General features: G+C 44.8%; 1 protein-coding gene across 4 annotated transcripts in view; it reads left to right on the top strand.

Annotated features, from left to right (window-relative positions):
* FILIP1 (filamin A interacting protein 1) overlaps positions 1–13,937 on the top strand; it is a 201,596-nt gene that overhangs the window by 179,209 nt on the left and 8,450 nt on the right. For 3 of the 4 annotated variants that reach the window (XM_019537650.1, XM_019537653.1, XM_019537652.1), the window contains one exon: positions 4,772–5,970. In XM_019537650.1, coding sequence (XP_019393195.1) covers positions 4,772–4,978 — 207 coding nt within the window. In that variant the 3' untranslated portion in view covers positions 4,979–5,970. Of the gene's footprint in view, positions 1–4,771; positions 5,971–13,937 lie in introns of those variants that run through there. The other variant, XM_019537651.1, reaches the window with a different exon arrangement.

Here is a 13,937-nt window from a genome sequence, read left to right as displayed (position 1 = left end):
CTAATTGCCACATAGCTCTCAAATAAATGAGATACGGAGCAACAAAATACCCAGTCACAAAGAGATAAACAAACAGCAGAATGAGAGCTTTCCTTCTGAAGTTCCTATCTCTTGCTGGCTTTAGGACATATTTCCTATTGTTTTATATTTTGTAAATCACAGCTTTTCTCCTAACTAATTTTATACAGTTATCTGAAGAACTCCCAATTTTATACTGAGGTTATTTCTTCAGGGCCCAGTCTCCCCTGCCCCAGTCTTCCAGTCTTCCAGTCTCCCCTGCACCACCTGGGATAACCTGCTGCATGTCAGAGTGCACGTGGCACAGGTGTTTGCCAAGGACAAGTAGCAGCGGCACAAGGTATGCTGCTGCTTCTTGTCCCCAGGGAAACAAATGGTCTCACTTGTGTGGACATGGCCAAGGAGGGCAAAAAAGGAACCAACCAGATTCTGCCTCCTGTAAAAAGGTCATGAAAAGTCAAAAATGTAGGTTCTCCACAACTGACCTTACTGAGGCCCCTGTCACATGTTCATTTAATGGTGCAATGAGATCTGATCCTTGATCCCAACAGTTACCTTCCTGCCATGCCACATGGGATAATAACCTCAGGCTTGCACTGCACAGGCAAATTTAAACCCAGGTGCCACAGAGTCAACAATTAGTTGATTGTCCCAGGGCTGCCTGGGACCTGCTGATTTTTGGCCCCAAACCCAGAGAGTTCCAGGTCCAGTTCACCTGGTGCAGTCAGGGCAGACAGTCAGTTGATTTTTAGCCCTGACCCAGACAGCCCTGAGTCTGAGATATGGGGCTGTCTGAGCCCAGGCTGACAATCAGCTGATTGTCAAAACCACATGCCTAGCAGCTATGAATGGACTGCTGGGTACAGGGCATCAGTGGGTCCCAGTGGGGCTAGCCAAAGGGCCGTGCTGGGATCTTTAAACCCAGACTCTGAACCCAGAGCTGCTGGGCATGGGGTTTAAAGTCCTGGTGGGGGGAACTCTTTGGCTTCATGGCTCCCCTCCCGCCACTTCAGCCCCCACTGGTAATCACTTGATTGTTGGTCCTAGGGCTGTTCGAGACACTAGTGCAGGCTGCGTGCTGGGACCGACAATCAGCAGATTGTCAGCCACAGCCACACATTAAAATTCAGGGACCTATACAAACCAGCCACAAAAATGTTCTACATTATATGAGTAACAGTTTTATGGCTCATTTCTCATTTTATGGTGCCTTAAATTGGATGCACATATAGCACCTTGCTCATTTGTGCCATGATTTACACATTGTTGTTTTCACTGTGATGATCCAGGTAAAATGCAAGAAGCAAGAGTCTTTTTGGTGATATCTTTTTTTGGATCAACTGTATAGTTTTGAGACAAGCTTCCAGGCACAAAATGTCTTTCCTTAGGTCTACCCTTCCTGAAACCTGAGGAAGGGAACTTTGTGCCTGAAAGCTTGCCTAACACATCTCAATTGCAGAGTTTATCCAATAAAACATATCCTCTGAAAAGACCCTTGCTTTTTGCATAGTACTGAGGAGTGTACAGTCAGCATGTTTCTGCGGCCATGCTGGCCATATAGTGGGGGGCTTACATGGAGTTACATACAAATTCTTCCATCAGATAGCAGGAACAAAGTGTATTTGGAGCTGTGCATTGGCCTAATACCAGCTCTGATATGACTGATACATATTAGAAGGCCTCCTCAGGGAAAGAAAAACAGAACTTCATCTGTTTTACATTGGCGCAACATGTCTAAAATCAAGTAATTTGTTTATCTGTTTTTGATAATTTGGAGGATTATGAAACTGGTAACTCCAAGGTGCTGAAGTTCTCAGTTAATAATATACAGGCAACTAGAACTCAAGAAATGTCTGAGATTCCAGCTATGTCATTTAATTGCTGTATGTTTACACACTGTGGAAAGCTTTCAGGGAGTGAAGAATAATCGTCATTTTGGCTCCACTGTATGTTGACATATTTTCCAATGCTGATAGATGCATTTGCATTTACAAAATTTCATGGACCTAATTTATTTTGACATCTAAATGAGAGAGCATGTTGGCTTTTAAGGTTTATTGTAAATGCTTTTGGTTATTCAAAGTGGATTTCTTCCCACCAGTTAGTACGGTATTCATGTTTTCCAATTGTTGTGAATTTTTGTATGTGTATATGGTTTTCAGCTGGTCTTGGAAAGTAAGGAATGGTGAGCACAGATTGACTTTTGTGGAATATGCACGATGTATAAACAGGCACCTTCTGTTCCATAGCAAGCTATATTCAAGCTGGTGTGGCAGACTGGAAATTTTGCAGCAGATTCATTTACTTTCCCTTAAGGGTTTTTTAGCAGATATGGAAACAAATGTTATAATGAACACACTCCTCTTAATGCTCTTTATTTTGATTATTCAGTTTTACATTGGTTTTCACGCAATGGCTATAAATTTGGGGCTTCACAGTGCAAAGCTACATTGAAGAATTTGTTAGATCTGGAAGTTTTAGTGGTGAAGTCAAAGACAGTTGACTTCAAGAATGTCAAGCATCTGTGAAGATGCTTTGAGATTGTGGGATTAGGACACTAACTGATTGCTATTGGGCATGTCTACACGTGCTGTTAATTTGCAGCGATAAACTGCTGCATATCACAATAGAGTTACTGCTCCTGGGTATGCCATTTGCTTGGGACTGCAGCACGTTGAACCGAGTCAGAGCAGCCCTGGAGGGGTTGGAGGTCAGCATGACTTAATGAACACAAAGAACTCTGCATTTATTAATTTACATAACCCAGGCGGTACTCCAAGAGGTACCCCCTCTCCAATTGAAGGGATCAAAGCAGGTGCACAAGCACTGTGGGAGGTGCAGGGACTCTCCTCCCCCTACAGAGCAGAGCCAGACCACCAATGTGGACTTAACCATATACCTTTTAATACTGGGAACATAACGGCATAAGTCAGAGGGTACAGCGGACACTACAATGCCCCAGGGGGGCAGGATTCAACAAAGTTTAGATGCTTACAATCATTGACAAAAGACAGGGTTAATAAAATATAAAACACAAACAGCAGAACAAACCATATGGGTTGGTGAAATATAGAGAGGCACAAAATACAAAATGTCAAATGACAAGGAAATATAGGGCCTAGGTACCTAGAGGAGGAAAAGTGGGGGGGATAGGACACAATGGCCCCTTTCCACTTCAAGAAGACTTGCTTCTCATTAGCTCACTCACCCCAAGTGACCCTAGCTGGTACTTGAACTCAGATCTCCCACATAGCATGCAGAAACATTGCTACACAGCCACTAGTAGTAGCACTACTCTAGCCTGCTAGGGGTTTTGCCCTTCTTGGAGCCCCAGCCAAACATCAAGCTGCCTGGCCTCTGATTGGAGGAGCTGGAAGCAGAGCTGGGAACCTCTCAGGTCACTGCTCAGATCCCTGCTGGAGTGCGGGGAGCCTCTCCTGCTGGCTGCAGCCTCTCGTAGGGGATCCTGAAGCCTAGTGTGGAGCCTCTCCTGCTGGCCACACGCCGCACTGCTGAGGGCCCCACTGCTGCCTGCAGATCCTGCTCCTTCAGGCTCTTCTGGGGTAACTGCTCCTGCCCCGCTGGCTCAGCTCTGTGAAGCTCCTTCCTTGTTGTCCCTCACTGGTCTGTCCTGAGTCAGCCCACGCTGCTCCTTTTATCCCCCTCCAGGTGACCCAAGGGGCCAATCAAGGGACACAGGGGGGTGAGTCTCTGGGGCCTGATTGGTGCAGAAAGGGAATCCCAAATCCTCCAATCATCTTTTGCCCTTTCAAAACCCCGGGACTAGGTCACTGCCAACTAACCTGTCACATCTACTGTGGCTTAATAGGGCGCCACGTGTAAACACTTACGTTTACTGTGGATGGAGCTAGTTAGGCAGCTCCACAGTAAACATCTCATGTAGATGTGCTCAGTGATTACTTAAAGAGAAACAAAGCAGTTAATTTTGAAACTTTACTGTGACAGTTCAATTGTCAATATTATTTATTGCAAAAGAGAGAAAAAGCAAACATTTAAAGGAGGTTTCTGATTCTAAATGTGAATAATTATTTAACAATATAGAAGGTTTGAAACTTGGTTGTCTGAGAGATTCTCTACTCCCTGTGATATTCTTCACTACAGCTGAAATTAGCTAAGGTCCTCAAGCTGTAAAGGCTTGCAATATAAGGGAAAAGGAGCTGCTGATGGGGTGTTCTCTAGGAGAGGCCTTCTATTCGAGATCACAGTCTCTGCCACTGTTCACTAGAACCTAGATTTAGAAAGGTAGTTATCCATGTTTGTCTGAAGTCAGAGAGAAGGCAGGGCAGGGAAGCACCTTGAAGACTGACTAGTTCAGAGAAGATTTCACAGGAGACAGCCTACTTTGTCAGGTAGTATCTGATGAAGTAGGCTGTTTTCTATGAAAGCCTGTGCCTCATTGGACCAGTTAGTCCCTAAAGGTGCTATCTGCGCTACCCCTAGTTTAGAGGCCTGACTTGTGAACTTTCCAAGTCCATCTTCTGTTTCTCTCTGTTAAGGCACCTGTGGAGAGTATGGAGTGAGGTGGAGATTTATGGGCAATCCTTTGTTTACATTGTGGCTTTTAATGCCTGAGATGAGTGTTCAGAGCACTGGATAGGTGCCTTCTAGGCGTACTTAAAAAAATTAAAGAAATTAATACATAAAAGATAATGACTCATAATGTATAATTGGCATATATTTAAGAAAAAAGTCATCCTTAAAACTATTTTATTTTTCTCCTCTCTTTCTGCAGACAGGACAGGATGGGTCATCACAGAGACCTACACCCACCCGCATTCCTGTGTCAAAAGGTATGAAAGCAGGAAAGCCAATAGTGGCAGCCCCAGGAGCAGGAAATGTGACAAAATTCGAGCCTCGTGCCGAGACTCAGTCAATGAAAATAGAACTGAAGAAATCTTCAGCCAACAGCTCTACCTCCCTGGGCGGGGGGAAGGGCTGAGGGCAGTGACTAAGGGGGTATGTTGTGCAGGTTTTACTGCTACCATGAAAATCGGCCCCCTGTCTGTTACTTGCTAGTGTTTGCATATACTAATTACATCCTGAAGCTGTCACTTATAACAAACTAATAAATGTGCATCTTGACTATTTAATTTAACAACATCCTCTTGTTTCCATACTGGGGTTAGAATAGTAGTTTTACACTGGTTGTATGCTAGCAATATATTTCAGCCAGTTAAGTTAGCTTGAGCAATCTCATTTAGATATTCATCTAATTCAGGGGTTCTTTAACTTATTTGTAGTGCAGGTCCCTTTTTAATAGATTATCTTGTGGCACTGCCTTCTGCCAATTCACTATTGCATGGACCACTTTCATTGCCAATCATGATCACATAACATTCTTCAGGCAACTAAAGCAACTGCTTGTTTAGGGAAGTAATGATAGCAAAGCAGTAAACCATATTTTCTCACATATAGCCCACCCATGATCCAGCGTGTGCCTAATCCAAGAACATAACACACACCCAGCCTGGAACACTGAGTCCAGCCCTACGTGCTGGCCTGATCCAGCCTGCCATGTCTGGTCCATGTGCCAGATCTAAGGCCGCATGCTGGCTCTGCACCCCACCCCCCCCGCCCCACATCAGCGCAGTCTATTCTATTAGATCTGGGGCTCATTGAGTGACCCTGTGTGCTAACCTGATCTGGTGCATGGGCCCATGTCATCCAGCCAGGGAGTTCCTCAGAGGTCCAGAAATTTGGCAGTAGGGAGTAGTGGCAGCACGCATTACTGTGGCTCAGGGAGTCATGGAAATGAATGCTGTCACCACTCCCTCACTGCCAAATGTTTGAATCCCTTGGGGTCCATATTTCTCATGTGTAATGCACATACCAATTTTCCCCAGCTGGCCGGGGGGAAAGCCATATATGTGTTTTATGCAAGAAAATATGGCATTTGCAGTTCTTTTTAAATAAGGCCTAGTGGCTAGAAAAGAAAAAGGGGAAGAGCCAACTCCATGTGACCAGTCATGTCTCTGTGGCCCATTGCTGTTTGACAGACCACAGCTTCTCATCTAATTGACTGATTTATTATAGCCAGAGCTGGGGCCTGACTAAAACTGTATTGAATTCTATGGACGTCATTACACTGAATTGACTGGGTTTTGGAATAGGTCCATAATGGGGAATTTTGCTATAGTCAGACTCCAGCTGCCAAAAGGTTTTCTTATTTTAACATAACCCTTAACATATACTTAGTGGTGAAAAGTGTTCAAGAACTCAGCTGAGATATAGTGTGGGAGAAAAGAGGCTTTGTTCATAATTGACCCTGAATTCCAGTATGTTCCCTGAAGTTTGATATGTGTCTATCTCAGATACCAACCCTATTCATGGCTCTGTGGAGAATCATCGTTCTTTTCTTTGTGATTTTGTTCTGGTTAAATTGGAATGTTTGCATTTTAAGCATGTTTTAAGGAATTGCTTCAGCATGGAAATGGGTGTGGATTTTTTTTAATAATAATTGTTGTTATGGCTGTGTTTTTTCAATGCACCACACTTGTGAACATTTCCATTTAAAGTTCAACTTCTGGAGAAGGAAGGTAACAAAAGAAACTCTGATTAATTTGATATACGAGCTTTTGGCCAGAGGGTGCACTAAAAAAAAAAAAGATTGAATCAGTTAAGTGAGCAAGTAAGAGTCTAGCAACCCTGGCTGCCTTACTAGAGGAGAGGAGAAAAAGGAAGATGACAGCATGAGGCATACAAATATAGCACACTGTACATGGAGGACAGGCGAAGCTAGTGGCTACTGCGAGCTATATGTAGTTCATTAGACATATAGAATCAATGAAATGAAGCAACAGGTTAGGGCAGGAGTTGGAAACCTAAAACCCACAAGCTGGATTTGGCCTGTGACGAGATTTTACTTGGCTCACCAAGCATGCTAAAAACGGATATAATCATTCCCACTGTTAATAGGTTTTGTCCCAGAATGCCTCATCTAGTGGTAGAATATCTAACAGTTAGCATTTCCACTTTGCCTTAGGATTCAGCCATGTTAACTTAGCCTGCTGTTAGTGACAGATCCGTGAACCCCTAGGTTAGGGGTTTGGTTTTTCTTCCTGTACAGAAAAGATGTCTTCCAAGGAAAATCTGTCAGGGAGGTCAGTAAAAATGTGAGCAGGTATTGTTTAGCCTTTTAAGCAAAGAATCATAGGATTAGAAGAAAACTCAGGGGTAACCTAGTTCAGCTCCTGTACAAATATAATAGTTGCTAATTGTAAATTGACAAAGTCAAGTGGGCAAAGTTCCAACCTGAAGTTGTTGTGAGGAACCCTTTGCAGGGCTCAAGGCGAGCAAGTGTTGATGTAAATCATTCATCACCAGCTGGTTGATTGGGATCGACTGGTGGATCTCGGAGCCTCTTGAAGTTGATCCTGGGCTGTAGGGGCTGAGTGCATGCATGCATGCGCATGCCACCCCTCCCAAGCCCAGCAGGTCAGTTGGTAGGGGAAGAAAGGGGTGGAGGCCCGGGGGGCATGTGCAGTGGGGCTCGGGGTTCAAAGCCCAGCTTGCAGTAGCAGCCTGGGTGGAGCGGGGAAAGGAGCTATAGGCTGGAAGGCTGCACCAGGCTGTCCCACCAGACCTGGCGCATTCTGTGCTCAGTGGCGGCACTGGGACCAGGGATTGGGGGGCTATGGCCCCCCTCTGTGGCCCTGCTCCCAGCATTGCTGCCGCAGGTAACTGGCTTGAGTACAGCCTGACTAGGAACAGCCTGGCACCGCCTTAGCCCCAGCCCAGCCCACCTCGTGTAGATTTTGGGGTATGTGTCCCCCCTCCCCGTGCTCCCTGGATGAGCTGCTCACAGCATCATCCCCTGCCCTGCCCCAGCTGTGCAGGGCCTGTTGTGTGTGTGTGTGGGGCGGGGGGGCAGATCAAAGTCCCAGCAGTGAGAGAGAGAGTGGGCTAGGGCTGGGGCATGGATCTGCCCTGCCCTCCACATGGCCTTCTCTCCTCCCTCCACCCTTCCCCACAGACTTACCTGCTGGGTTGTGTGTGTGTGTGGGGAGGAGGGGGTAGGTCTTCCGTTCATTTTAAATTTCAAAAGTGATCAACCTAAAAAGGTTGGAGATCACTGATGTAAATAGTTGCTGTAAACAGGTTTGTAAGTAGGACATCTAGTTGCCTATCACCCTAGGGGGAGATGAGAGTCTGAGCCTGGCAGCAGAGCACAGATTGCACCCTGATTGGTCCCTGATGACTTTATATTTAAATGTATTGGGTGCATGTTGTCTCCAGGTTAATACTATAGTTTTGTATAAGTTTTATGGAGAAGGTGGCAGACTGTGCTGGAGGAGAAAGACTCTGAGAGCTGGAGAGAGAAAAGTGTAATCCCACGGAGGACAGAGAGAGAAAGGAATAATCCCAAGGAGGAGAGAGTACAGTCTAAGGAAGGCAGAAGAACTGCAATGGCACAATAAAGACTGTTTTTCTGTAGCTTAACAGTCTACTGTGCTGTTTGGGTCAGCCCTTTAACTTCAAAGAAGAAATCATTCCAGGAGCTGATCAAAGAAGGAGCTCTCTGAGGTGGGGATGCTATGGGTCGCCGGGGAAGCCAGGGACAAAGAGGAGCCAGGGTCTCAAGCTAGAGGCTTGCCCCTCGAGATGTCATGACAGGGCTGGTTTCCAGGGGTCCTGAAGGAGGGAGACTGAATAAGTATTCTTCTTACGGAGTTCTGAGGCAGAGCTTCATCTGAAGGGAGCAATCCATGACAAATCATTCCAGACAAATGCTTATCCAGCCTATTCTTGACAACCTGCAAGGAAGGAAGGAGATTTCACTACTTCCCCAAGCAGCTTGTTTCATTGTCCTCCTGTTCTTACATTTAGGAAGATTTTCTGGAAATATGATTTAAATCTGCTTTTCCTCAATTTAAAACCATTGTGATGTGTCCTGCCCTCTGCAAGAAAGAACAATGTTTCTCCATCTTCTTTATGGCAACCTTTCAACTATTTGAAAACTTATAACCTCATAAATCTGGAATGCTTGGGACCAAGCACCTGCCAGAAATTTGAAAATTCTGGTTTTTTAAACTGGAGTGGCGGCCAGTCGCAGAGCAGGGTGGGGAGGAGGTAGCGGTGGCAGGTCCCAGAGTAGTGGCTGCATGCGGAACAGGGTGGTGAATGGTGGCAGCAGCTGCCACATGCAAACTTCTCCCTCCACGTCTGGGGTGTGGAGGGCAGCTCAAAAAGTGCTGGATTTTCAAGAATTCCAGATTTTTGAGATCCAGATTTATGAGGTTATACTGTATCTTGTTCTCCTCACTTATTTTCCTTTTCTCCAAACTAAACATACTTAATTCTTTAAGCCTTACCTCATATGGCTTGCTTTCCAAGCTCATTATCATTCTTTATTGGTCACCTCTATATTCTCTCCACTTCTCTGCATATATTTTATAATCCAGTGTCCAAAACTGGACACAGTATTCTGGCTGAGGACTAACTAGTGCTGAGGAAAATGGTACTCTATCCCTGAATTTTATCACCTTTTTGTGTGATAGGATCATGTAGCTGACTCATGTTGAATCTGCAATCCACCATAAACTCCAGTTCCTTCTCAGCAGTCCTACTGCTAACCTAGTTTATCCCCCATTCTGTACGTTTCTATTTAGTTTTTCCTCCTTATAGGTAGCACCTTACATATGTCTGTGTTCAATTTCATGTTGTTGTCTATAGCCAAAATTTCCAATATTTTCAGATTCCTTTGACTTTTATTCCTTTCTTCCAAAATGTATGCAGTCCCTCCCAGTTTTGTCATCTGCCAATTGGATCAGTAAACTCTCTTAATCCGTATTTGAGGTTGTGACCCTACTAAAGACCCAGGTGTGCCCCACCTTTCTATTCTTCTTCATCAGAAGGACATTTTGTTTATGGAAGACCATCATTAATGTTCATTTTTTGGGATCCCACTTCCAAAAAAATTCCACTAGGCCTTGATTTTCAGTTAACTCCATTAATTTTGGAGTTGTGGGGAATGGAACATCTGAAAATCCAATCCACATTTTTAAAAATATTAGTTCCTAATACTGTAGGATAGAATTTGGAGGCTGTTTCTCAGAAACCAATGTATAGCTGGAGATTCTGGGTAGAAGTGTATTAGCTCCTCCCAGTTAAGTTATTTCTAATAAATTCCCAGTGCCTCAGTTTGTTAGTGACTCATTGCTGATTCTTTTGATTTGTAAAATGATTTAGTTTTTCTCAGAAGTTCTAAGAAAACTTATTAATATGAAGCCCTTGATAGTTGTTAATATGAATGCAGAAACAAAACTTCCATTCAGTTCAAGAGTCATTTAAAACACTGCATATATGAGCCCCAAGCTAACATCCCTTGATATAGTGGTGGCCTAGGCTTAGACTTTCCTTTTCAGTGCTTTTTAAAAGGTACTAGCTCTTTTTGCCTTAACTGTATCTACACCTGAGGCAATAGCTTAAATATGTCTGTATTTGGCTAGGGTTTGAAAGGACAGCATATCTGAAGAAACTGTCAACATTACAGAATGAGAACTCCAATACTTATAATGTAGCACAGCAGATCCAGAATTGCCAAAGCAAGGTAAAAGATTTGGAGTTTGAAAAAAACAGAAATGCACGGTAAGCAGAACTGACAGATCAGACAAATACCCTGTGGATCCAGATGCTGAGATCAGTGCCAGGACAATCAGAAACAAATTCTGATCCCTACCAAGGGGCAGGTCCAGGCGGGTGCAGCAGTGCAGTTGCAACAACTTCCACCACCGCTTTCCGCGGCTAATCTGTGGGGAGGGAAGCCTCTCCTGCCCCGCTCCATACTGGGGGGGGGGGTGTGCTGTACCCTCTTCTAGTAAATCCTGGATCCGCTCATGTCCAGGCCCAACCTAACAGAAGGCCAGAGAACTGAAACCTGATAAAAAATATTCCAGAAATGTCCTGGATAGAAACTTTGTGAATGTTGATTGCAAAATATCTTGAAAAAAATCCAACCTATGAACTTTTTTTAAACAAATATTAGCAAGAGGAGGGCGGGTCCCTGTAATTACAAGGCTTTTTGAAAGGGAACAAAGATAAAGGACAAGGGACTGGGGCAAGCCAAAGGTTATTATAAATTAATGTAAGTATTAATGTGAAGAGTAAATTAATCTAAGTATTAAAGTGAAGAGTTCAGGCAGAAATATTTTGTGGGGTAAACAGTTTGCCAGAAGTACCTTATATATATTTGAATTAACTAAAAATATACTTTTAAACTAAAAATTTTTAACTAAAAATTATACTTAGGGGAACTCAGTGGATTGTAATTTTTTTTCCGCATACCTGATGTTCTCTGTTTTTAGCTTAGGAAAGAAATTGGAAAAGAGTTTAAGGAGTTCTAGAAGTGAAGCTTGGCTTTTGTATCATATTGATTTCAAGTGCTATTTCATATGAATCCGGAGGAAGTTATTAGTTAGTAGTCACTAACTAATAACATTAGGGCCAGGTACAGACATTACACATAAACCGAGCTAAGTGATCAGAAATCCATCTAAACCTGTAACCGTACAGAAGTTCAGTGCACACAGATCAGTATACAGTAGAACCCAGTTTAAGAAAGACTTGGTTTGATGTGCACTCAAATCTAATTTATTTAAGTTAGACATGTAAATCAATTTTCTGTACCAGATCCCTTATTGATTCAAGTTAGATTGCTGCCCTCCAACATATCAGCCTCCTTTGAGGCCCTCCACAATCCCCACCTCACAGGGAGGTGCAGTAGCATTCAACCTGCAATTGGGTGCTCCAGCCATGTGCCCAGTGGGCCTTGCCCCGATCTCTCCCAGAGCCAAGCCAATACGTACCCTCTCCCCAGTTGCACCTCCTGCCTCTGGCCTTGTATCAGCTTCTGGCAGGCAGAAAGGGAAAGGAAGGAAGGACCCTTCCTATTTTCCCTGCAAGAACCCCAGGACCTGGACACCCATGTCCCTGGGCTGTGCCCCCTCACTCCATCATGAAGTACTCCATGATGTAAACAGAAACCTGAAACTGAGCCCAGGAGAACCCCTGTGGCTTGGGCACAGCCCCCCAGAACCCAAACCTGGCTCCTGCACACCCAACCAGGGAACCCCATGCCCCCATGCTTAGGCCCAGCTCCACAGAGCCTGACCCTAACCCTGGCTCCACCTCCCCAAAGCAGAAGCTGGTGCATGCATGTCACTTCTGGTGGATCGGGGTGGTAAGGGGCAGAACTTTAAGACTGAGCCTGCGCAAAGGCAACCCTGTGACCACTGCGGCTTGGCCACTGCTGGCAGGTGCCCATGGGCTGATGCTACGAGGCTGTCTTGGCTGGCAGCTATGGGTCCTGGAGTACTAGGGCAGGGCCTGGGAGGGTGGGAGCGTGCTTGCCCATGCCCAGCTGCCAATCAGGGGTGGCCCATACACTTGGCTGCACTCCACAGTTTCTGGCAGCCTGGTGAGCCTGTGGGGCATGCTGGGAGGCGTGCAAAAGCCAGCAACCTGCAGGTCTCAATCAGTGCAGATAACCTACGTGCCTCCCCACCAGAGGGTGAATGGGTGTACCAGAGGTTGGCAACGTTTTGGGGCAGAGAGCCAAAAACACTCTCAACCTTGACTTATAAGATGTTGGTGTGCTAGATGCGGACAGCAGGGGAGTTGCCAGGACCTGGATCCTGGTTGTAGCAGCACGGCCCCAGCCCTGTCCCTGCTGTCAGCCCCAAGGCACGTGTGCCAAGCAAAATGCCTTTGCGTGTCATGCTCTGGAACCCATGCTGGGGGTTGCCTACACCTGGTATATACATTTTGCTACTAATCTAACCTAGGCTGCTGACAGAAATCCACGTAACTTAAATCAGTTCCACTTCGGGCTTTTTGAACATCTGTACTTAGCCTAAGACTAACCACTCCAGACCAGATCCAAAAAGAGACTTGAGCACTGACACTCAAAATTTCTTTAGATCAGTCTTTAATGCTCCTTCTGCGTTACCAGCTGACCTTGGAGGTGCATAACGTTCGTGGATCCGGTTTTTTACATTTAGTTGCCTGAAATTCTGTTTCCACATGTTCCCAGAAGTATCTCAGCCTTCAGTGCGCTGAGCAGCTTAGCATCCTGCTCACACCTAGGCCAACTGGGACCCATGCTGTGGCCTGTCTCCTCAGAGGACTCAGTTCAGTGTACATTCTCAAACCATGCCCCAACAGAGCAGGCGCTAAACAAAGTACAATGATGGCCCCTACTTTATTACTATTTGGTTATTGGATAAAAGGGAGAATCTCCCTTTAGCTTTAAAAGTGTGGCCCCTACTCTGTTTTATAGAGAAAGGGCATAGGCAGCTATCAAAGATCCCAGCCTTTGAATCCTGAGTGGAGGCAGCCTCTCAGGTACTGCTGAGTTGGAAGCCAAAATCCTGGAGAGATGTGAGATTTAAGATACTTGCTATCCTCGGCATTTTCCTGTTGGCTAGCTTTCAGTAGCTCCATGCTTGGAGTGATATTTTTTATGGATTCTATTTTAAGGCACCTACATTCCTCACATTTAGATATCTACCAGAAATTCAGGATTCTAGTATAGGAGCTGGATGCCCAGAGACTAGGCATTGCAATGTTCAACATTGTGGCACCAAAGTAATTTTTTTGGATCTGGACCACAATTTTTTGTAAATTGTCTAGTGCAAGAAGCATGACTTAAAATATGACCATCTTGGGGACAGAGCTCAATACAGAGTCATTTTATATCATAGCATCTCTATGTATTGTTAAGGACAAAGTAGCCTCTTTGAATTTCCCTACAGACATTTGCAAATCCTTAACACATGTTTTCCACTACATTACATAAGGCCGGATTCTGTCATTCATACTTGTATTGAATACAGTTTACGACTGTGAGGCATGTCTGCCATTAACAGAAAGATTAATTGGAAAAAAAGTGAGAGAGAAAC

Source organism: Crocodylus porosus, unplaced genomic scaffold (genome assembly GCF_001723895.1).
Source record: "Crocodylus porosus isolate Cpor-Errol unplaced genomic scaffold, CroPor_comp1, whole genome shotgun sequence".
In the NCBI taxonomy this organism is placed as follows: Eukaryota; Metazoa; Chordata; order Crocodylia; family Crocodylidae; genus Crocodylus; species Crocodylus porosus.
This window is presented reverse-complemented; position numbering and strand designations above follow the sequence as displayed.